This window comes from Neomonachus schauinslandi, chromosome 1, assembly GCF_002201575.2.
Source record: "Neomonachus schauinslandi chromosome 1, ASM220157v2, whole genome shotgun sequence".
Taxonomy (NCBI): Eukaryota; Metazoa; Chordata; class Mammalia; order Carnivora; family Phocidae; genus Neomonachus; species Neomonachus schauinslandi.
Genome location: NC_058403.1, coordinates 22,194,504 through 22,219,551, shown reverse-complemented (window position 1 = coordinate 22,219,551; position 25,048 = coordinate 22,194,504). Strand labels below are relative to the sequence as shown.

Genomic DNA, 25,048 nt, shown 5'->3' with positions numbered 1-25,048 from the left:
GGGACAAGGATTGGGAATTTCTTGTTGGCTTGGTTGGCCATCTTAGGACACAGATTTTCTTTTCTTTTTTTTTTTTTTAAAGATTTTATTTATTTATTTGAGAGAGAGAATGAGAGAGAGAGAGCAGGAGAGGGGGGAGGGTCAGAGGGAGAAGCAGACTCCCCGCAGAGCAGGGAGCCCGATGCGGGACTCGATCCCAGGACTCCAGGATCATGACCTGAGCCGAAGGCAGCCGCTTAACCAACTGAGCCACCCAGGCGCCCCAGGACACAGATTTTCTTTATCATTATGTCCTACTATTAAGATCAATTAGTTTCAACCAGTAAGATTTCGTATTCCTCCATCAGTCCTTGGATATTGCAAGTTTTCAGTGGTGTTTCTACTTTATCCATCTAGAATATTAACTACAAATAGCAAGTCATAAGTGTAGTGAAAACTGTCACAAATCTTTGATGTACTGACTGCAGGTTCCAGTTACTTTGGAGTCTTCTGAGAGAGTCCTAGATGGCCAAATTGAAGTCTATATAATAGATGATATATTTGTTTTTTATTTTTTAATTTTTTAATTATTTTATTTTTTTTTAAGATTTTATTTATTTATTTGACAGAGAGAGATATAGCGAGAGCAGGAACACAAGCAGGGGGAGTGGAAGAGGGAGAAGCAGGCTTCCTGCTGAGCAGGGAGCCTGATGTGGGACTTGATCCCAGGACCCTGGGATCATAACCTGAGCCGAAGGCAGACGCTTAACGACTGAGCCACCCAGGTGCCCCTATTTGTTTTTTTATTAACATATATTATTTGTTTCAGGGATACAGGTCTTTGATTCATCAGTCTTACATAATTCACAGAGCTCACCATAGTACATACCCTCCCCAATGTCCATCACCCAGCCACCCCATCCCTCCCACCCCCCTCCACTCCAGCAATCCTCAGTTTGTTTCCTGAGATTAAGAGTCTCTTATGGTTTGTCTCTCTCTCTGGTTTCATCTTGTTTCATTTTTCCCTCCATTCCCCTATGATCCTCTGTCTTGTTTCTCAAATTCCTCATATCAGTGAGATCATATGATACTTGTCTTTCTCTGATTGAGTTATTTCACTTAGCATAATACCCTCTAGTTCCATCCACATCATTGCAAATGGCAAGATTTCATTTTTGATGGCTGCATAATATTCCATTGTATATATATATTTTTATATATATATGTATATATATACATACATAATTTTCACCACATCTTCTTTATTCATTCATTTGTTGATGGACATCTAGGCGCTTTCCATAGTTTGGCTATTGTGGACATTGCTGCTATAAACATAGGGGTGCATGTGCCCCTTCAGATTGCTACATTTGTATCTTTGGGGTCAATACCTGGGTTGTGCAATTGCTGGGTCATAGGGTACCTCTATTTTCAACTTTTTGAGGAACCTCCATACTGTTTTCCAGAGTGGCTGCACCAGCTTGCATTCCCACCAACAGTGTAGGAGGGTTCCCCTTTCTCCGCATCCTCACCAACATCTGTCATTTCCTGACTTGTTAACTTTAGCCATTCTGACTGGTGTGAGGTGGTATCTCATTGAGGTTTTCATTTGGATTTCCCTGATGCCGAGTGATGTTCAGCACTTTTTCATGTGTCTGTTGGCCATTTGGATGTCTTCTTTGCAGAAATATCTGTTCATGTCTTCTGCCTATGTATTCTTGATTGGATTAGTTGTTCTCTGGGTGTTGAGTTAGATAAATTCTTTATAGACTTTGGATACTAGCCCTTTATCTGATATGTCATTTGCAAATATCTTCTCCCATTCTGTCGGTTTTCTTTTGGTTTTGTTGACTGTTTCCTTTGCTGTGCAAAAGCTTTTTATCTTGATGAAGTCCCAATAGTTCATTTTTGCCCTTGCTTCCCTTGCCTTTGGCGTTGTTTCTAGGAAGAAGTTGCTGTGGCTGAGGTCGAAGAGGTTGCTGCATGTGGTCTCCTCAAGGATTTTGATGGATTCCTGTCTCACATTGAGGTCTTTCATCCATTTTGAGTCTATTTTTGTGTGTGGTGTAAGAAAATGGTCCAGTTTCATTCTTCTGCGTGTTGGCTGTCCCAACACCTTTGGTTGAAGAGACTATCTTTTTTCCATTGGACATTTTTTCTTGCTTTGTTGAAGATTAATTGATCATAGAGTTGAGGGTCCATTTCTGGGCTCTCTTTTCTGTTCCACTGATTTATGTGTCTGTTTTTGTGCCAGTGGCCTACTGCCTTGATGATTACAGCTTTGTAATAGAGCTTAAAGTCTGGAATTGTGATGCTACCAGCTTTGCTTTTCTTTTTCAATGTTCCTCTGGCTATTCGGGATCTTTTCTGGTTCCATACAAATTTTAGGATTATTTGTTCTATTTCTTTGAAAAAAGTTGATGGTGTTTTGATAGGCATTGCATTAAATGTGTAGATTGCTCTAGGTAGCATAGACATTTTCACAATATTTGTTCTTCTAATCCATGAGCATAGAACACTTTTCCATTTCTTTGTGTCTTCCTCAATTTATTTCATGAGTATTCTATAGTTTTCTGAGTACAGATTTTTTTGCCTCTTTGGTTAGATTTATTCCTAGGTATCTTATGGCTTTGGGTGCAATTGTAAATGGATCGACTCCTTCATTTCTCTTTCTTCTGTCTTGTTGCTGGTGTATAGAAATGTAACTGATTTCTGCGCATTGATCTTATATCCTGCCACTTTACTGAATTCCTGTATGAATTCTAGCAGTTTTGGGGGTGGAGTCTTTTGGATTTTCCACATAAAGTATCATATCATCTACAAAAGTGAGAGTTTCACTTCTTCTTTGTCTATCTGGATGACTTTTATTTCTTTTTTGTTGTCTGATTGCTAAGGCTAGGACTTCTAGTACTAGCTGAATAGCAGTGGTGATAGTGGACATCCCTGCCATGTTCCTCAGGGGACTTAGGGGACAAGCTCTCAGTTTTTCCCCATTGAGTATGATATTCGCTGTGGGTTTTTCATAGATGGCTTTTATGCTATTGAGGTATGTATCCTTTTCCCCTACACTGTGAAGAGTTTTAGTCAAGAAGGATGCTGTACCTTGTCAAATGCTTTTCTGCATCTATTGAGAGGGTCATATGGTTCTTGTTCTTTCTTTTATTAATGTATTGTATCACATTGATTAGATTTGCAGTGGCTAAAGAGCTTCCTACTAAAGAATGAATGGGTCAACCAGGAAATTAAAGAAGAATTTTAAAAATTCATGGAAACAAATGAAAATGAAAACTCAACTGTTCAAAATCTTTGAGATGCAGCAAAGGCAGTCCTAAGAGGAAAGTATATAGCAATACAAGCCTTTCTCAAGAAACAAGAAAGGTCCCAAATACACAACCTAACCCTACACCTAAAGGAGCTGGAGAAAGAACAGCAAATAAAGCCTAAACCCAGCAGGAGAAGAGAAATAATAAAGATTAGAGCAGAAATCAATGAAATAGAAACCAAAAGAACAGTAGAACAGATCAACGAAACTAGGACCTGGTTCTTTGATTTTAGTATATGTGCTGCCAAAGCGAGCACTAGGAGCTGGTTCTTTCAAAGAATTAATAAGATTGATAAACCCCTGTCCAGACTTATCAGAAAGAAAAGAGAAAGGACCTAAATAAATAAAATCATGAATGAAAGAGGAGAGATCACAAACAATACCAAAGGAATAAAAACAATTATAAGAACATATTATGGGCAACAATATGCCAACAAGTTAGATAATCTGGAAGAAATGGTTGCATTCTTAGAGACATATTAACTACCAAAACTGAACCAGGAAGAAATAGAAAACCTGAACAGACCCATAACCGGTAAGGAAATTGAAGCAGTAATCAAAAATCTCCCAACAAACAAAAGTCCAGAGCCAAATGGCTTCTTAGGGGAATTCTACCAAACATTTATTTATTTTATTTTACATTTTTAAAAATTTTATTATGTTTGTTAGTCACCATACATTACATCATTAGTTTTTGATGTAGTGTTCCATGATTCATCATTTACATATAACACCCAGTGCTCCATGCAATATGTGTCCTCTTTAATTCCCATCACCAAGCTAACCCATCCTCCCAATCCCCTCCCCTCTAGAACCCTCAGTTTGTTTCTCAGGGTCCATAGTCTCTCATGGTTCGTCTCCCCCTCCAATTTCCCCCCCTTCATTTTTCCCTTCCTACTATCTTCTTCTTCTTCTTTTTTTTTTTTAACATATAATGTATTATTTGTTTCAGAGGTACAGGTCTGTGAATCACAGACCTCTACCAAACATTTAAAGAAGAATTATTTTTTTAATCGGATTTGAAGATGTTTATTGCATTCTGGTTTGATGAAAAACAAACAAAACATACATGTATTTAGCATGAGCTGGTGGGTTACACCGAGCCTAACTGGGTGTGCAGCAATCTGAGAACGGAGTCGTGAGCGGCCCCACTGTGACGAAGGTTTCCTGCAGCAATTGGGCACAGGGCGTAACAGTCCCTAGTTCTCTCCTTTCAGAACTGGCAGCAGCTCACCATTGTCTCCTAGTTCCCTAATGATATCCAGACCTCTAACAAGCTCCCCTTTCGCATACAGCTGAAGGTATGTGGGCCAATTTGAATAAGTTTTTAACCGCTGAGGAACTTCTTCATCTTCCAATATATCAAATGTCTCATATTCAACACCAGTATTATTTAGTATTTCCAGAATTTGTTTGCTGAATCCACATTTTGCTTCCTGTTTGTTTCCTTTCATAAAGAGCATCACAGAAGCTTTATTTGTCAGTACTTTGAGCCTTTCCTCTAATTTGGGAGCTGTAGGGCAAATTGTATCTAGTTCATCAGATGCTTCAAGCTCCTTAATTATATCAAGTCCTCCTATGAGCTCTCCAGAAACATAGAGCTGGGGATAGGTGGGCCAGTTGGAATAGGTTTTGAGGCCCTGATGAACTTCTTCATCTGAGAAGATATTAAAACTGCTAAACTGAATATTATGTTTGTTAAGGATTTCCACCATCTGCTTGCTGAAACTGCAGCACGGCTCCTGAGGAGTTCCTTTCATAAACAACATGCAAGGGGCAGCATGAGTTAATTTCTTCAGGTGAAGTTTGAGATCTTCTTTAGGATGCTCATTACCACTGGGTGGGAAGGAGCCGCTAGATGCATGGCGCTGAACTTTTTTGGTCAACTCTGGGGCATGTGCACATCCTTCTGAAATTGTTCCAAAAAATAGAAATGGAAGGAAAACTTCCAAACTCATTTTATGAGGCCAGCATTACCTTGATCCCCAAACCAGACAAAGACCCCATCAAAAAGAATTACAGACCAATATCCCTGATGAACATGGATGCAAAAATTCTCCCCAAAATACTAGCCAATAGGATCCAACAGTACATTGAAAGGATTATTCACCACGACCAAGTGGGATTTATTCCTGGGCTGCAAGTTTGGTTCAATATCCGCAAATCAATCAATGTGATAGATGATTGATTTTTAACAGGTATTAACTCTGGTTATATTTAGGTTAGTTAATGAGTTCTTCAGGTAAACTAAGGATAAATTGCAGACCACTGTTCTTTCAATTATGAAATTCAAAGCCAGTTAAGAACTTAATCTATGTCTAAAACATGAGAGTTCATTTACTCTATGGACATTTGCATTCAAGTCTGAAATTCACTATATTTTTTGGAGTCATAGGAGCTGTGATGATACGGGGACAAAATTTTAATAATAAAGATGTGTAATGCTAAAGTAATAGTAACATATCTATAGGTCAATAATTTGAATTGATATCATCCTTTGATTGCTTAGTGAATTACTGATTTGTTTATTCATAAATTAATATATACTTTGGAGTCAAATGATAGAAAAGGTGATAATTAAGGGGATCCCATACACAATATATATAGAAGAAGGAGACTACCAAGCCATTAAATTGCACACTTTTCCTGTGTGTACCATAGAGGAGATGTTGGAGGTTTATTGAGGCCTTATCCATCTCTTCCTCTATTACACGAACCTGTCTGGCTGGCTGTTTTGATCAGCACCTTGAGATAGCACTTTACATATTTATTCACTAATAGTATGCCTTTTTAGTACCTTCTCATAAAATTACAACACTCTGCCCTGTAGTATAATTATTTGACCTCTTCTTATGCCTGCATATTCCAAAACACAATTAGAGGCTTGATGAAAGCTGTTTCTCATCAATATTATGCCTTATAGCAAAGGTAGTATAATTTCCCAGACCATTTCTGCTTCCTGGCTCTTTAGCTCCACCAGATTGCCCTTTAATCATAATATTCTTAATTTTTTCATTATCTAATGATTGATATACATAACTGTAAAGATTCATGATAGACCTGTCTGATCCATAATTTTTGGATTGTTTTAGAAAAAGTAACTAAATATAGAAATATATGATGCTTTATCTTCCCTTCTTGTTTTTGACAAATTCCACAACGTACTTCTCTTTCCCATGGTTTAGGGTTGTAACATTGATTCATTTATCCCATCAAGTATTTTTAATTCTCTTCCTCTTTTTCATGATTGTCTTAATAACTTCTATGAGATCCTCTCTGAAGACTTCTTTCTCCTTAATTGAAGACTCGTAATAATGATGAAAAGTTTGGTTTGTATATACAGTCTTTCTTTTAACTTCCCTATTCTTTATGGAGGATTACTTTATTTACTATAAAACAAGCAAAATCCAAACCAAAACAAAAGCAGCTCAATGAAGTTTATATATTTGTTACATACAGTTTTAATTTCTAGCCATTTCTTGGAGGTAGGTTGTTTCTGTGTCTGTGTAATGGTTTGATGAAATTGCAGTTTTGAGTATTTTGGTGTATGGTGAGTAGTTCTGGTTTTTACATTCATGCCTTATATAAAGCATTTCCAATAAATATACACTGCTCTCATTTAAGATGATTATGTTAATTATATATGAGTCAGATAGCAACACAGCTACCCAATGCATGGTTATGAGACATGAAATAAAGTATTTAATCACTCAGCATAGCTCTCTGTTCAAAAAGGAGCATATATTTGCTATAATACTAGTGGCACGCATAATAATTATGTACATTAGTTATATAAAAGTTCTTATCTATCCAATGATGTAGATAGACATTGGAATATATATTTGGCATGATGTAATTTTTCAAAAAGAAGGAAAAATGTACACGTACATTGCCAGGTACATTTTTTTTTCTTCCCATTTTTTTGTTTGTTTTTTTTATTTGAATTCCAGTTAGTTAATATATAGTGTAATCTTAGTTTCAGGTATAGAATCTAGTGATTCATCACTTGCAAGTAACACCCAGTGCTCATCACAATGAGTGCCCTCCTTAATACCCATCACCCATTTATCCCAACTCCCCACCTACCTCCCCTCTAGCAATCCTCGTTTGTTCTCTACAGATAAGAATCTGTTTTATGGATCCCCCCTTTTTTTAATCCCTATGTTCAACTGTATAAATTTTTTCCTGTGGTTGACTTCAAGTTTCATAGCATTGTGGTTGGAAAATATGCATGGTATGATCTCAATTTTTTCGTATTTGTTGAGGCCTGATTTGTGACCCAGTATCTGATCTATTCTGGAGAATGTACCATGTGCACTCTAAAAGAATGCTGCTTTAGGATGAAATGTTCTGAATATATCTGTTAAGTCTGTCTGGTCCAGTGTGTCATTCAAAGCCATGGTTTCTTACTGATATTCTGCTTATATGATCTGTCCATTGCTCTAAGTGGGGTGTTAAAGCAATCCGCTATTATTGTATTATTATCAATGAGTTCCATTATGTTTGTTATTAATTGTTTTATATATTTGGGTTCTCTCAAGTTAGGGGCATAAACATTTACAATTGTTTGATCTTCTTGTTGGATAGACCCCTTTATTATGATATAGTGCCCTTCTTCATCTCTTGTTCCAGTCTTTGGTTTAAAATCTATTTTGTATAAGTATGGCTACTCCAGCTTTCTTTTGACATCCGTTAGTATGTCTCCATCCCCTCATGTTCAATATACAGGTATCTTTAGTTCTAAAATGAATCTCTTATAGGCAGCATATAGATGGATTTTTTTTTTTTTTTTTTTTAATCAGTTCTGACACCCTGTGTCTTTTTATTGGAGCATTTAGTCCATTTACATTCAGAGTGATTATTGATAAATATGAACTTAGAGCCATTGTATTACTTGGTAAGTCATTGTTTCTGGAAATTTTCTCTGTTCCTTTCTAGTCTTTGTTGCTTTGGTCTTTCTTTCCCACTCAAGAGTCCCATTTCTTGCAGGGCTGGTTTCGTGGTCATGAACTCCTTCAGATTTTGTTTGTTTAGGAAACTGTTTATCTCTCCCTCTATTCTGAATGACAGCCTTGCTGGATAAAGTATTCTTGGCTGCATATTTTTCCCATTCAGCACGTTGACTATATCATGCCACTCTCTTCTACCCTGATGAATTTCTGTAGAGAGGTCTGCTGCTAACCTTTTTGCCTTCCCTTAAGTTAGGGACTTCTTTTCTCTTGCTGCTTTTAGGATTATTTTTCCTTATCTCTATATTTTGTAAATTTAACTATAATATGTCTTGAGTTGGCCTGCTTTTGTCAATTTTGCTGGAAGTTCTCTGTGACTCCTGGATTTGGATGTCTGTTTCCTTCCCCAGATTAGGGAAGTTTTCAGCTATAATTTACTCAAATAAACCTTCTCCCCCTTTTTCCCTTTCTTCTTCCTCTGGGATTCCTATGATACAAATTTTATTACACATTATGGAGTTGCTGAGTTCCTTAAGGCTACATTCATGATCCAATATTTTTCTTTCTCTCTTCTTTTTAGCTTCATTATTTTCCATAATTTTATCTTCTATATCAAGTATTCATTCTTCCACATCTTCCATCATTGTGGTCATTACATTCATTACACCCATTACATCCACTTGGTTTTACATCTCAGTTATAGCATTTTTTTATTTCTGCTTGACTAGTTTTTAGATCTTTTATCTCTGTGGTAAGGAACTTCCTGTTGTTGTCTGTGCTTTTCTCAAGTCCAGCTAGTATCCTTTGATTGTTTTTTTTAAATTCTGGACCAGCCATATTACTTATATCAGTTAGATCTTTGGCCTGTGACCTTTTCTTGTTCTTTTTTTCTGGGGTGAATTCTTCTGTCTTGGCATTTTGTCTAGGTCTTTGTCTTCTTCTGTATGTTAGAAAAGCCTGTTATGTTTCCTGCTCCTGAGAGTAATGGTTTCATTAAGAAGAGGTCATATACTGTCCAGGGCCTGGCACTTCAGTAAGTGTCTTGGGTGTGTTCTGTGTGCACTCTGCTGCTGTGTTTTAGTTGCTCTTTCCCTCAGGTCAGTCCTCTCCAGAGTTTCTCCTTGCTTGCAGTGGGAGGTGTTTGGACTTTGGTCACAGTGTCATCCTGATAAAGAGCGAAGTCAAAGAAGAAAGGGAAAAAGGGGGAGAAGGTTTATTTGAGTAAATTGCCTAAGGCTGGCAGGTGGTGTGAGGAGATTGGGAGTGATGGCCAAGAAGGGAGGAATTTCTTTTTGAGATGAGGAGAATATTTCAAAATTGATTCTGTGGATGATGCACAGCTCTGTAAATATACTAAGACACATTTAATTTTACATTTAATGAGTGAATTGCATCCTGTATGAGTTATTTGTAAATTAAACTTAAAAATTAAAGACGAAGGAATTTAGGTGTTCTAGAAGCAACTGGAAAAGCATATGAAAGGTTGTAGGCCTACAAGGCAAATGCATTTGCCCTTTGAAACGATCATTCATGCTGTGGAGTGAAGAAGGAATTCAAGAGGAGTAAGGGAGGCCCAATCGAAGCACACTGCACTGAAAATGATAAAGGTAGTGGTAGTGGAGATGGAAAGAAGAGAATACATTCTAGAAATGTATTGAAGAGGAATCAACAGTGTTTAGTAAATGATTGAATGAGAAGTGGTGATGAAAGAAAAGAGGACAAGAGTATTTCTAGGTTTCTGTCACAGAGCCCTGGATGGGAAATATTCTATCATTAGTAAACTATTGTATGTCCATAAATTATACATATGTATGCATATATTCATATTTTATGATATGTACCCATATTTTAATTCTGTTCCATATTATATATTCACCACTTTAAAACTGATATTTATTTATTTATTTATTTATTTATAAGATTTTATTTATTTATTTGACAGAGAGAGACACAGCGAGAGGGAATACAAGCAGGGGGGATGGGAGAGGGAGAAGTAGGCTTCCTTAGGAGCAGGGAGTCCGATGCAGGGCTTGATCCCAGGACTCTGGGATCATGACATGAGCTGAAGGCAGATGCTTAATGACTGAGCCACCCAGGGACCCCTAAAACTGATATTTAAAATTGAAAAGTTAATAAATGAAATGTTGATATAAAGTGAAAGTAGAATAAACTTTTCAGAGATTTTAATTTTAAAAAATTATATAAGGTGGGTTCCAACTAACAATTGTCAAAATGATGGTTTTCAGAATGTGACCTGCTTATTTTATATTAATGCCTGGGTGGTGTGCTGCCAACTTTAGCATAACATAGCAGCTAAGACTGCAGAACCAGGCTGGAAAGTTTATGTCTTGATGGTGCCACCCTACAACCTTTGTGACCTGGAGTTAATTATTTAACAATACACTTCTGTATCCATAGATTTGTCTATTCTGGAAATTTCATATAAATGGAAGCAGTCAATATGTAGCCTTTGTTATTAGCTTTTTTCACTTAACCTAATGTTTTCAAGGTTCATCCATATTGTAGCCTGTGTAAATATTTAATTTCTTTTTATTGTCATATAGTATTCCATTGTATGAATATATCACATTCTATTTATGCATGCATTAGTAGATGGACATTGTGATGCTTTAATTTTTTGGTTTTATTAATAATACTATTATGGATGTTCATGTATAAGGTTTTGTGTGGACATATATCTTTAATTCTCCTGCAAGTGTAATTGCTGAGTCATATAATAACTCTGTGTTTAACATTCTGGGTAACTGTCAGACTTTTTATCCAAAGCACCTGCTCCATTTTTCATTCTCACCCACCAGCAGTGCATGAAAGTGCCAATTTACCTACAGCTTCACCAACACTGTTATCTCTCTTTTTGATTACAGCTAGCCCAGAGGGTGTGAAGTAGTATTGTGGTTTCAACTGACATTTTCATGGTAGCTAATGATGTTGAGCATCTTTTCATGTTCTTACTGGTCTTCCTTTGACTTTTGAGGCTTGTTACAGCAGCCTTGTCCCTCTCCAGCCACTTTATCTCTTACCACCCACTTTATATTGAATATTCCAGTTCTAGTGAGCTTCTTTTATCTTTTGAATGTGCCATTTTCCCCTTCTGGTTTAGGCCAGTGTAGTTCCCATTTCCTTCCTCCCTTTCTCTCCTTTTTGCTTGAGCAGAGCTGACTTCATGAATGTAATACGTGCACAGTTGCATAGAGCCTGACACTTGTAAGGGCCCTGTGTTTGCTTCAATGTATTGCTGTGGTTGCCTTGAAATTCACAGTGAGTTTTGGACAAGAGACCCCACATTTCGTTTGGCAGTACGTCCTGCAAATTATGTAGCCAGTCTGGTGCCTGGCTCATCATTATTACTTATCCTTCAGGTCTCAGTTTAGACAGAGATACCTACAAGACATTGTCCCCCACCTCCATAGACTGTATTATGTGTGCTTCCCGAAGTTCATTATATACCGGCATGTATTATGATTTGTCATTTCTTTCCTCTAAGCCCTTTGGCCTATGAGACTTTGTCTTTCTGATCCATGGTTCTGTCCTCAGAAACCAACTTAGTGTGTATCACATAGCTTTGGTAAGATATGTAGTTCAACCACACAGTTATGGCTCAGGTGATGAGCCACAGAGGGAAAGTAATTCTGAATATGAACTCCAGGGTCAGACAGCCTCAACATCCAGTGCTATCATTTGTAAGCTGTGTGGAAGCCAGCTATTTAATGTTTCTGTTCCTGAATTTCCTCATCTTTTTTTTTTTAAAGATTTTATCTATTTATTTGAGAGAGAGAGAGAGAGAGAGAGAAATAGTGAGAGAGAGCATGAGTGGGGGTGGGGGGAGAGGGAGAAAAAGGCTCCCCGCCGAGCCCAACATGGGGCTCGATCCCAGGACCCTGGGATCATGACCAGAGCTGAAGACAGATGCTTAACCAACTGAGCCACCCAGGAGCCCCTCAATTTCCTCATCTTTAAAGTGGGGATAATATTAACGAATCATGAGAGACAATGGGCCCTGAAAAACAAACTGAGCGTTCTAGAGGGGAGGGGGGCAGGGGGATGGGTTAGCCTGGTGATGGGTATTAAAGACAGAACGTTCTGCATGGAGCACTGGGTGTTATACGCAAACAATGAATCATGGAACACTACATCAAAAACTAATGATGTAATGTATGGTGATTAACATAACATAATAATAAAAAATATTAAAAAAACTAAAGTGGGGATAATATTAGTCCAAATCTCTTAGTAGCATAACTGGGATTAATTGGGATTGAGTGAACTAATAAATGTAAAACATTTAAAATAGTGTCTAACTATCATTGTTACCTGCTATCAGTGTTATATTCAGTTCCTATCTGTTGAATAAATTATTGACGCTATATACAAAGAGAGGAAGAGGGCACTAGAATGTAGGGAAAAAATTATGTAAGTTAAGAAATTACATTGTCCATATTACTCTTCCTTGCATGAATTTGCAATGCTAAGAAGAAGGGTAATTGTACAAAAGTTCAGTTTAGGTAATCAAAATAGGAAGAAAATTAAGAAGCTGGGAGCAAGCTCAGAGGAAAGAGAAATTAATGCTAAGAGTAAGTATAGGAATCTTATAAGGAAGGAAGATAATCTTTCTGTTTAAAATTCTTTGCAGAAATTATTCAACTTAACAAAATGTTAACACAATTTTGAGAGGTTAGTTTGGGTAAATTAATGCCAGTAACCTTTGGAAAGTATTTCCTTGTTTATATAATTAGCAGTTATGTTTTGACATTATCTCTAAGTATTTGAAGTTGCATTTAATTTACAGTCAATAGAGATATAATGCCATTACGAAAAGGCAACCAGAATGTGTAATAAAGGGGTGCATGTTTTCTGTATGTCTGTATTTTTCTGGAGTTCAGCATGCTGTCTTTGCTTGCCTGTCCAACATCAGGAGATCCCATGTGCCCTTACTCTCTTCTCTGTGCCTGCTGGCTTCTTTCAGTTCCTTCATATGCCTTCTGGGGGCACAGGCTTAGAATTCTCTCTACAAAACTGCTCCTCTTTCACTATTTTCAGTTCATAATCCACACCTCAGTTTATCAGGGAACATTCCTCTAACTCAGCCCCACCCCTCCATTGACTCACCCATAAGATGAAACTTTGGTATTCCTACATGGTACTTTTCAGTTTACTTGTATGATTTTTTTTTAATTAATATCTGCTGAACTTTAATTTCCCAAAGGTAAAAATTGTTCAGTTTTGCCCAACATGTATCCCCAGTGCTTGGGTGCTTCTTGTAGAATAATTGCGCGAGAAGACAATTGCTGAGTAACTAAGTGACATGATTCACCAATTTCCCAAAAGGCCAAAGAGGTCAATGACATTGGTATGAAGAAGAAAGATGGGGAATACTGTCACTTCAAATGTGTTATGTACTACAATTGGGTTCTAAACTTGACAATAAATGTCTAGTCGGGTAAGGTCACAAAAACAATCTATAAACCTGATACATTGTATAATTTCAAATGTCCAACAATTAAAATTGACAACAAAATATTTGTGTTGGAACTAAACTCCAGAAGGTAGTTACCACATAGATATTTCATCAAGTGATTCTTGAAAGGACAGTAAACTCTGTAAATAACCATTTCTTTTCAGAAAATTCTATAAATAACCATTTTATAAAAATATTGAAATACTATTCAAATAAGCAGTTCTTAAGCTGACCTTCTGGAAAGGTAAAGAATATAACGTTAAATCAAATTTCAAAGAGTGCCTTTCTATAAAGGATTGGAATAATAATGTATAGTCAAGCACTTTACTTTCTAATCATCTTACTTAATGCAGTGATAGAACCTGAAAATACTAGATGGACAGCTAATATGCCCATTAACCTGTCTCAATCAAATATCAGATGTCTTAAGTGAATCTTTGGTAGGTGGTGAATCAAAGCCAAGATATAAATTAATTTTCTTTCAGAAATGTGTAATACCTTTTTGTAGCACAAAGAGAAAGATGTCCTTTGAAATGTCAGCTATGAGAAGGAATGACTTTGGTCTTCTAGTGTAAGTATTTGAGACAAATGAATATTGTAATTATTATAGAGCCAATGTCAAGTCTGAAAATGACTTATGATTTCCCAGGGAATCACACACCTTCTCAAAGAAATTCTGTTCTTCCAGAATTTCTGTTAATAATTCCAGATACGTTGAAAATAACTTTTCAATTCCAACATCTTTACTAATATCATACTAATTTTACGGACACCAATAGCTTTTTGTAAGTCAAAAATCATATCATTTACAACATGTAATAACATGAGGACTTGTTTACTTTCAAAGGAGCTGTATTTGCCTTTCAATTCTGTGAAAGAACAATATTTTTCCTAATGGAAAAATGAAGAATTTGTTTTGTATCATTAATAAGGTATTTTATGCCATTAATAAAGATACTAAATGCAAGTTTTCAACTCATAGTAAATAATAGCTAGAGGAATACTTTTCCTTTACTCAACTACATCTCAATTTCACTATAACTCAATTTGCTTTAAAGATATTAGAATATAATGGTTCTGTCCTTGGTACTAGTCCAGGTGACTTTAACATAAAGTACCATAAAAATAAAAATGTTTTCACATTTGTTCAACTATAATATCACCCTACAGGATGAATTCTGAAGGTCCAATAAGATTAGAAAAAGTAGTGTATCCTAAGAAAAGCACAAAGTAGTACATTTAATAATTATATAAAATAGTCAATTTATTTTGAATATAAATTGATATTTTCCCAAGAAATTAAAGGAATGATGAGAGAATCCTGCCATGTAAATATGGAAGGGGTAAGGGGGGAAAGGTTGAGACAGGGCTGTGTAGGGTGCTTATGGAAATGACAGTAATTCAGATTAATTGGAAGCCAAATTAATGGTATCCAAATTGTAAAGTGTGCTTAGACAAAAAAGCGATGTCTTAGAAAGGCAATGTCAGATGGAAGTCCTTAAATGTCAGGCTGAGACAGTGGGAGTTTATTCGGACATCAGTACAATGTTATTCATGATTATAGAGTACAGGGGATATGAAACCTTCATGAAGTTGTTATTAGAATTAAGTTTGCTTTTTAAAAAACTTATTCTTAGCTACATAAGAAATAATTTCTGCATCTGCAATGAGACTTTGCTAGAGAAACATAAGAAATAACATAATGCTGACAGCTTTTGCAGAGTCAGGGAATCTTTTTTGGTTACATACACCCTGAGTGTGATTCTTGTTCTCTCTGAAATCCAGAGAAGCCCGTTAGTGTTCTTCCAACTCAACAGCATGACTAAGATTGCAAATAGGTGAAGCAGAGAGCAGATAGGTCCATGGAAATACAGTTACTAAACATCGAATATGATAATGTTGAACAAAATGATAAACTGAGATTTATCATCATTTAAAATATCAATAGATAAAGGTTCAGAAACTGATCTAAGACTGAAGACATGGTCTAGCACGGGCATGAGAAATAATTAGTACCATTCATGGAAGGGAAGACCGCAGGAGAAGAGCAGGTTATACTGGGTGAGGGAGTGATATGTTCAGATCTGCGCATGCTGGTTTGAGAAACCTATCAAATGGACATGTCCCGAAAGAGACAAAGCTGGTTCCATAGCTCTCCAGGCAAAGCGGGATCCTGCCTGGAGAAAGAGTGACTAGAGATCGCAACTGCTAATATGGGAGGGGATGAGAGTGTCTAAGCAGAGTGCATTGGGTGCGTCCAGGACAGAAGCCAGAGGCCCCCAGGGAGAGAGGAAGCTGCAACCCGGACTAAAATGTAGTCAGATAACACAGGAGAGTGTGGGTGTCCTGAAAGCCAAGGGAAGTCTGCCCTTAAGGAAGGAAGGGTAGTTCAATAGGGGCCAAGGATAGATAGAGGTACAATAAAATAAGGAACTAATACCCATTTAGTTATCAAAAAGTAGTTAATTTGTATAACAAATGGCCATTCTGCTTTTGAGTTTACTTATTCTAATTTTAACTTCTGTGAGTTTTCTGCATTTTTTTCTTTCCTCTCAAGTAAGTGATTGGGTTGGCAGCCGAACATCTTAAATATTGGCAGAAGAGAATGCCTTCTGCTTGAAAGCCTCACCTTACTATTTTTTATCAATACTTGAGAGTTGGGGAACATATTTTTGGCCTGATCTGGGTTGCATAATACATTCCCAGCATGTTTTTGTTTCTTTGTTTTTTATTTATTTATTTATTTTTAAAGATTTTATTTATTTATTTGACAGAGATAGCGAGAGCAGGAACACAAGCAGGGGGAGTGGGAGAGGGAGAAGCAGGCTTCCCGCCGAGCAGGGAGCCCGATGTGGGACTCGATCCCAGGACCCTGGGATCATGACCTGAGCCGAAGGCAGACGCTTAACAACTGAGCCACCCAGGCGCCCAGTTTCTTTGTTTTTAAAGAACGTTTTTACGATAATGATGGTAAATGAATTATGAGTGACTGATATGGTTGTATAGTAATTGCATGCCCGTATAAAACTAGAAGACAAAAGAGTGATCATATTGTATCTCAGTCAACTTCATGTTTGAAAAAGAGCTTTAAAATAGTCTGTTGATATTAATAAAAGAAAATAAACAAGTTTTAATAATACAAAGTACATGTATTGAAATTTATTTGAATTTCAGTTATATAGAAAATTAAACAACCATTATATTATTACATAATAACTTACATGTTTCAAAATAAATGTGTGGTATGAAGTTTTTATTGAGGCACGAAAACCTAAAATATTGAAAATAATCAATTCAATAATAGTAAAGTACATTTACAAATTAATTATAAAATGCCAAATTTCACTATATTTCCTGATTGTACAAAGTAAAATTCAGTAAATAAACTGTCTTTGTTTTAATATGTGTGCTATAAAGGTATTTAAGTGATTTACAAAAACAATTGTAGGTATACCAATTAGGTTGTACACAAGAATTCTTATTTGAAATGTAATCTATAGGCTATTGGATTATGAGCAATTCCTTGATTTGCATCAATATTCATCAAATATGTGATTAATCTTTTCCATGTTGTTTCCATTGACTTTCTAAGAATGACTTAAATAGTGCTGTTTTTAATAATTTATCTGTTATGAGTAATGTACTAAATAGGTTTAGGAACAGTGCTGTTTCATTCATTCAAAAATAACTATAAATTCTTATTAAAGGCTTTAATTCTCAGACATCTTGATACATTATCTATACATGGTGAAATAGGAAACTAAAGTGAAGGAGGAATATCATTTTCTGGTGGGTTCCAGCCAGAATTGAACAGGCATTGTTGTTGTTATGTTTGCAAGGAGCATAATTGGAAGCCAATAAAGCCCTTCCTAGAAGAACAAGCAAGCTTTTTAAAAAGCACAGAATGCACTAAATAAAAGAGGTTGATAAAACATGTGTTGAAGTTTTTACTACATGTTAGTGTCCCTGTAAGCAAGTGGGCAGGTACAATGGAAAAGCCAAAAACAGTAAGTCATAAATACAGAAACATTGCTTTCAAAAAAAAAAAAAAAAGTAATGCAGTTAAGACTTTATTTTCATTTATGATATATGTGATAAACACCCTATGTTTGGTCATCATTTGCATGAAACAAGCGTAAAATCTTTCTTTTTCCTGAATCGATGTAAACAGAGCCCAGATGGCCGTATCGAAGTCAAAGGGCATCACGGAAGCTCATCACTGCATATTAAAGATGTGAAGTTGTCAGATTCAGGGAGATATGACTGTGAAGCTGCGAGTAGGATTGGAGGGCACCAAAAGAGCATGTACCTTGATATTGAATGTAAGTTATTTTTCTTTTGTATGTTTATTAAAACAATTTTGTCTGCTTTGGAAAATACGAATTTTGGTAGGATCCTCAAAATACCTCTGAAGTTCATGATTCGGTATTTGACTCATAGCTCTAGAACTAATGTAGCCATTCAGAGTCAGTTATTAGAGACATCTAGTGGATGTTATAGGGCATTTCACAGTGCTATTTAATGGTTTTGATACTACGTATTCTGAAAATTGTGATTTTCTTTTTTTGCAGTGTGTTTAACCCAAACACAATATAAATTGAATTGTATTAGTTATCAGTAATTGGTTAGTATCTCCTTAGAGTTTTATCTGTTGATTTATAATATTAATGGTCCTGTGTTTCACCTGTGTAGTTATTTTGTTGAATTATTTTACATCCTCATAAGATATAAAATAGTATTTTTAAGATGATTTAATATATCAGCATTCATATTTATCAGAATAATGCTTATTGTCTGTAAAGAGGAGTTATGACAAGGAGATGTGAGATTGGTGGAATATGAGGACTAATGTACATGCACAATCCACCTTACATCATTCAATGAGATTTTAGAATAATTTCATATGTATGTTCATAAAAAGGAAGAAATTTAATATTATTTTCAGTAAATATCCAAGAATCATCAATGTTGGAGATTCTCTGATGTTCAAGAAGACATAACTGTCATAGTGGGAGTGTATAAGATGCTCTTATTGGCAAAACATTTCTATTGGAGAATTTCTAGTACATTAATATTGATAGAATGTAGTGATAACTATGAAAGAAGATGTATTTTCTTGTTGAAAATGTCTTTAGAAAGCAAATATTTCCTCAAGAACATACACAAATAATCCATATTATTTTACCTATTCATAAGTGTCCTTGTTAAGAAATTCATGGAAAGGCCAATTAAACAATTATAAAAAAAATTATGAAGGATATTAAATAATTATTTCACAAATTACAGATTTCATTTGCTAAAGTTAGAGAACTTCCAAGAAAGTTGTTTTATTGCCATCATACATCTTAAAAAAAAAACAAAGAAACAAAAAAATGCTATGATATTATTCAGGGCATACAGAGGAAGAAGTGATGCTAATAATTTATTTAGCTTTTTTTCATAATACTGTTTTCTACTATTTTCCCATTATTTTATATATACATATTAATATGTTACATATTAATATATATACATTTCTTTTTCAAGTCAACATTTGTAGCAAATTATAAATATTTCTCAAACTTTTAACGTTTGCTTATGTTTTATAATTCAAAATATGTATTTTAATCCAAAATTTACTTTGTTATTTTTTTTCCTTTTCTTTAATGTGGACCTACATGAGCAAAAATTTAAGGGTGACAAAACGTGTTTACTCAAGCATAGCCACATCCTTCAAAGGTGTCCTAAAACTTCTAAATTGCCCTCCATGGACGCCTACCTAATTTTTCATTGTGAAATAAATGAAAAGCTAAATTAAGATCTATAATTCTGTGTCTATGTTTTAAAACCTCATTGAAAAGAATTCTAAAAAGCCATACTAGATCAAACCTAGGGTCTTTTCATTGAACTGTTTAAGATTTAGAATCGGTACTGAGTGATTGTGGACCCAAAATGAATACAACAGAGCTCATGCTTTATTAGAACACTGGATGGGGCGCCTGGGTGGCTCAGTTGGTTAAGCGACTGCCTTCGGCTCAGGCCATGATCCTGGAGTCCCTGGATCGAGTCCCGCATCGGGCTTCCTGCTCAGCAGGGAACCTGCTTCTACCTCTGACCCTCCCCCCTCTCATGTGCTCTCGCTCTCTCTCATTCTCTCTGTCTCAAATAAATAAATAAATAAAATCTTTAAAAAAACAAAAAAAAAACCAAAAAAAAAAAAAAAAGAACACTGGATTAACAGTGATTTAAATCAACCTCAACTTGAATTCAAATATCAAAGTGATAGATGGAGAATAATATGAGTATAATGTGAAATGCTGATATAAAATGATGTGAGATTTTTAGATATTAGTGATTTCACCTAGGTAAAAAATAATGGGGTAAACACGTGAGTGTATGTTGCAGTACAAATTGCATGTTCTTGTGATCTTTTAATATATGAATACTTTAATACAAAAAAAATACTTAAGGCACTGTGTTTTTCAAGGACTGATATAACAAAGTACAAGTTGCTTTTGATCACAGAGATATTTCCCCTTTGCTTTAAAGGTTTAGACATTGGGGCGCCTGGGTGGCTCAGATGGTTAAGTGTCTGCCTTCGGCTCAGGTCATGATCTCAGGGTCTTGGGATCGAGCCCTGCGTCAGGCTCCCTACTCAGCCAGAGGCCTGCTTCTCTCTCTCCCTCTCCTACTCCTCCCTGCTTGTACTCTCTCACTCTCTCTGTTGAATAAATAAAATCTTTAAAATAAAATAAAATAAAGGTTTAGACATTGGTCAGCCTGTTTAATTTTCTGAAGTAAATGGTTAGAATAAAGCTCACAAGCAAATTATATAGTATCTCTTATTTAGGAAGGTTTAAAAAAACAACTTGCTTTGTAAAAGAATGTTTTGAAAATTCTTTGAACATTCCTTGAGATTGTTGTTTCTTGTTGATTAGAAGCTGGCTAGGTAAAACTATTTTAAAAGTAATAAAATAGTTTTTTTTCAACTATTAAACCATTGTTTTAAGAATAATTTTTGTTTTGTTTTATTGATAGCTTTTAGAACATGTGATCAATTTTTCCTTTTTTAAAAATTTAACTTTATTCTTCTTTAGTAGAAATAATTAGAAAAATAAATATCCCCTGTTCTCAACCTTATTGAAATATGGTTGGACCATAGTACAATGCCAAGATATAAAGGGCAAATGTGATCAATTTTGACATATGGATGTGCCCGCAAATCTATCACAATCATCTAAACAAACATTTACATCACCCCCAAGAATTTTCTCAAGCTCCTTTGTAATGCATTTATTCTTTCACTCTCCTCCTCAGGCAATTTTTAGTCTACTTTCTATCACTATAATTTAGTTGTACTTCCAAAACTTTATATATATGGAATCATGCATTACTTTAATTTTAATTTTTTGCTAAGCACTTTCAGTCAACACACATTGATATGTTGAATATGAATCAAAAATTTATAATGTTTTCCTGTCTTTGCATTGTGTGGATAAAATTGTTTATTTAGTCACCTGTTGATGAGCATTTGGTTTTTGTCAGTTTGGGGCTATTACGAAACGCCTTTGTGAACATTTTGAACATTGTGTGGAGATAGTTGTTCTTTTTTTTAAAGATTTTATTTATTTATTTTTTAGAGAGCGAGAGAGAAACAGCATGAGAGGGGAGAGGGTCAGAGGGAGAAGCAGGCTCCCCGCTGAGCCGGGAGCCCGATGTGGGACTCAATCCCAGGACCCTGGGATCATGACCTGAGCCGAAGGCAGACGCTTAACCATCTGAGCCACCCAGGCGCCCCAGTTGTTCTTTTTTTCTGGAGTAAATATGTTTCTTTGAAGAGCAAAATATTTTAATTTTGCTCAAGTCCACCTTATCAAACTGGATGCATATATGATATTGTTCATGTTCCATCTAAGAAATCATTACCTAACCTAAGGCCACAAAGATTTATGTCTAGGCTTTCTATTTATTTTATTTTATTTTATTTTATTTTATTTTATTTTATTTTATATTTTACTTTATTTTTTTTAAAGATTTTATTTATTTGTGTAAGAGAGAGAGCACAAGTAGTGGGGAGGGGCATAGGGAGAGGGAGAAGCAGACTCACATCTGAGCAGGGAGCCTGACGTCGGGCTGGATTCCAGGACCCCAGGGATCATAACCTGAGCCTAAAGGCAGGCACAACCAACTGAGCTATCCAGGCACCTCTAGGCTTTCTTTTTAATGTTTTGTTGATTTAGATTTTGCATTAAAGTCTATGATCTATTTTGGATTCATTTTTGTGGAGTCGATATATATTATTTTTCATACATCTATCAAAATAACTCAACGCTATTTTCTAAAAGACTTTCTTTTTTCTAATCAAGGATTTGCCAATATTGTTGATATTTACCAAATACTAGCTTTGGGCTTTGTTAATTTACATTCTTTATATATAAATCTGTTTTATAATTTGTTGATTTCCATTTTATTTTCATTATTTCCATTCTATATATTTTGGTCTTGCTTTGATCTTTGGTTATAGGTTCTTGAAGTGAAATATTAAGTCATTTACTTTAGATGTTTCTTATTTTCTAATATAACCATATAAAACTCTAAACTTCCCACTAAACAATACTTCAGTGCAACCCAAAAATTATGATATGTTGTATTTTTGTTGTCATTCAAATGGTTGAAAATATTTTCTAATTTTTCTCATGATTTCATCATTGGTCCATAGTTATTTGTAAGGATTTAATCTCCAGATATTTAATGTTTTCCTAAATATTTTGCTGTTATTTATTTCTAATATAATTTAGTTTTGCTCAAAAATACCCCATTGTGTGATTTTTTATTCTTTTTTATTTATTCAGATACATGTCCCAGCATCTGATCTATCTCAGTAACTACACAGTGTGTATGAGAAGCAGGTGTATTCTGCAGTCATAGAATGCTGTGTTCTATAAATATCAGTTAGATAGAGGGAGGTGACAGTGTTGTTTAAATCTTCTGTCTTTACTTTTTTTGTATAGCTGTTTTATCAGAGTGAGAGGTGTTAAAACCCTCTACCATGATTGTGAACATTTCTCTCTCACTTTAATCCTGTTGACTTTTGCATCATATATCTTTAGGCTCAGGAGGCCATGAACATTTATAGCTTGTATGTTGTATTAGTTTTCTATTTCTGCTAAAACCAGTGACAACAAATTTAATTGCTGGAAACAACATAAATACGTTATCTTTCAGTTCTGAAGGTTGGAGGTTCAAAATGATTTTCACTGGAATGAAATGTCAGGAGGGCTGTGTTCCTTTGTGGAGGCTCTAGGGGAGATTGTTTTCTGTCCGTTTCAGCTTCTAGAATCTGCCCACATTTTTTGGCTCTTGGTCCTCTTCCATCTTTAAAGCCAGCAAAGGCAGATGGAGTCTCTCTCACATCACCCCACTCTAATTCTGCTACTTTTCTCACATCTTCTCTGTCTCTGACTTTTCATTACAGGAGATAATTGGATACATTGGATACATTATATCCATACATTGGATAATCCAAGATATTCTTCTCAACTCAACATCTTTAACTTCATCACAGATGCAAAGTTCCTTTTGCCATGTAAAATAACATGCTTACAGGTTCTAGAGATTATGATGTGAATATCTTTGGTGGTGGGGGGGGAGGTCATTGCTCTCTCTCCCACATATGTCTTCCTCATGAATTATTTTTTATTTTCTCCACTAATCATTTGCCTTAATGTATTTTATATAATATTCAGATAACTACTCATACCTCCCTATGCTTACTGTTTATATACCCTTTTTCATTTATTTACTTTCCACCTAGCTATATTTTTATGTGAAATTAAATTGTGTCTTTTTAGGCAGCATATGACAGAATATTGCTTTTTTATTTATTCTGTCAATCTCTAACTTAAAATTATAAGTGTTTGAAGTAGGGATCAGCAATAAATGGGCCAGGTAATAAATATTTTAAATTTTCCTTATATGATCTCTGTCATCTACAAACTATCTTAAAGTCTCGTGCATTGCTCTCTTACAAACGATTAAAAATGTAAAAACCATTCTTAACTGTAAGCATACATATAAGAGGTCCTTGGACTATATTTTTGTCCATAGTTCATAGGCTAGAATATTAAACTGAATGGTGTTATTGATATAGTCTCATTCAGGTATAAAATTTTGTTTTCTGCTTTTTTCCCTCTTTTTTTTTTTCATGTTCTGTTTGATTTTTCTGCATTATTTTGAGTTATGTGAGATTTTAATGATTTATTTTAATTTGTGTGTTGGCAATATGTTTTTGGTATTGTTTTGCTCAAGTGATTCTATAGGAATTATAATACACAAACCTAACATTTCACAGTCTTATATAGAGTTAATATTTTGATACCTTATATTAAGTAGAGAAACTTCGCAACTATATAGATCCCTTTACACCTGCCCCACCGCTGATCTTTCTATTGTTGATTTCATATATATTACATCTACATTCATTGAAATCTCACCAGAAATTATGGTAAATTGTGTTTTGAACAGTCATACATATTTTTAGGAACTGAAGAGAAAATATTTTAATTTACTTATCCATTTACCATTTATTTCACTCTTTCTTCATCCCTAAAGACCCAATTTCTTTTTGATATTATAGACCTTTTATTCCACCATCTCCTCTCTGCTCCGAAGCCCAATCAGTGAGTTTTTTGTTTTAAGATATTAATTGTATTCCTGAATTTCTAATTTTGTTCTGTTTTATATGTTTTGTTTCTCTGCTGACTTTTTTTTATTCTTACTCAATTTATCTATGCTCTCCTTTATCTCATGGAGCATAGTTAGAATAACCACTCCAAAATCTATAAATCTAAAATCTGATAGAATCAACATCTGGGTCATCTTGGAATGCATTTGTTGATTGTCTTTTCTCTTTAGAATTGATCATATTCTTCTGGTTCATTGGATGTCAAGAAATGTTGGTAGGAGTCCTGGATACTATAAATATTATGTTGTGCAGACTCTAAGACTTTTGACAAACATCTGGAAAAAGTGTATTAAGCAGATATTCACTTCTAAATTCTTTGTTGCCTACTATGAGTGGTGACACAAATCTCAATTAACTTCTTAAAGCCTTTGTTATGCAAGTTTGTGCCTGTCCCATGTATTCAAAGCTCAGGACTTAGGCTGATTTCTGTGATTTATATGAAGAATTCTGGCATCTCCTTCTATGATCCCTATTTGGGATTGCCCCCTTCCTATTCATCTTGTATTGGCTTCTTCCAAGGAACTGTTGTACTTCTGGATATATTTTAGCTCTAGTATCACGGTGAAGCACCTCAACTATGGCCTGCCCTCTAGACAAAG

At 35.2% G+C, this 25,048-nt stretch overlaps 2 protein-coding genes across 2 annotated transcripts in view; one reads left to right on the top strand and one right to left on the bottom strand.

Annotated features, from left to right (window-relative positions):
- NCAM2 (neural cell adhesion molecule 2) overlaps positions 1-25,048 on the top strand; it is a 528,788-nt gene that overhangs the window by 377,181 nt on the left and 126,559 nt on the right. Inside the window, exon 9 of the mRNA XM_044913789.1 lies at positions 17,898-18,048. Coding sequence (XP_044769724.1) covers positions 17,898-18,048 — 151 coding nt within the window. The remainder of the gene's footprint in view (positions 1-17,897; positions 18,049-25,048) is intronic.
- On the bottom strand, positions 4,501-5,136 carry LOC110571138 (glutaredoxin-3-like). Its single transcript, XM_044913790.1, has one exon. It carries the CDS (start codon positions 5,068-5,070, stop codon positions 4,501-4,503), a length of 570 nt encoding a protein of 189 aa, XP_044769725.1. The 5' UTR covers positions 5,071-5,136.

Coding starts and splice junctions, on each gene's coding strand:
- LOC110571138 (XM_044913790.1), bottom strand. CDS start 5,070: ATGTTGTTTATGAAAGGAACTCCTCAGGAGCCGTGCTGCAGTTTCAGC.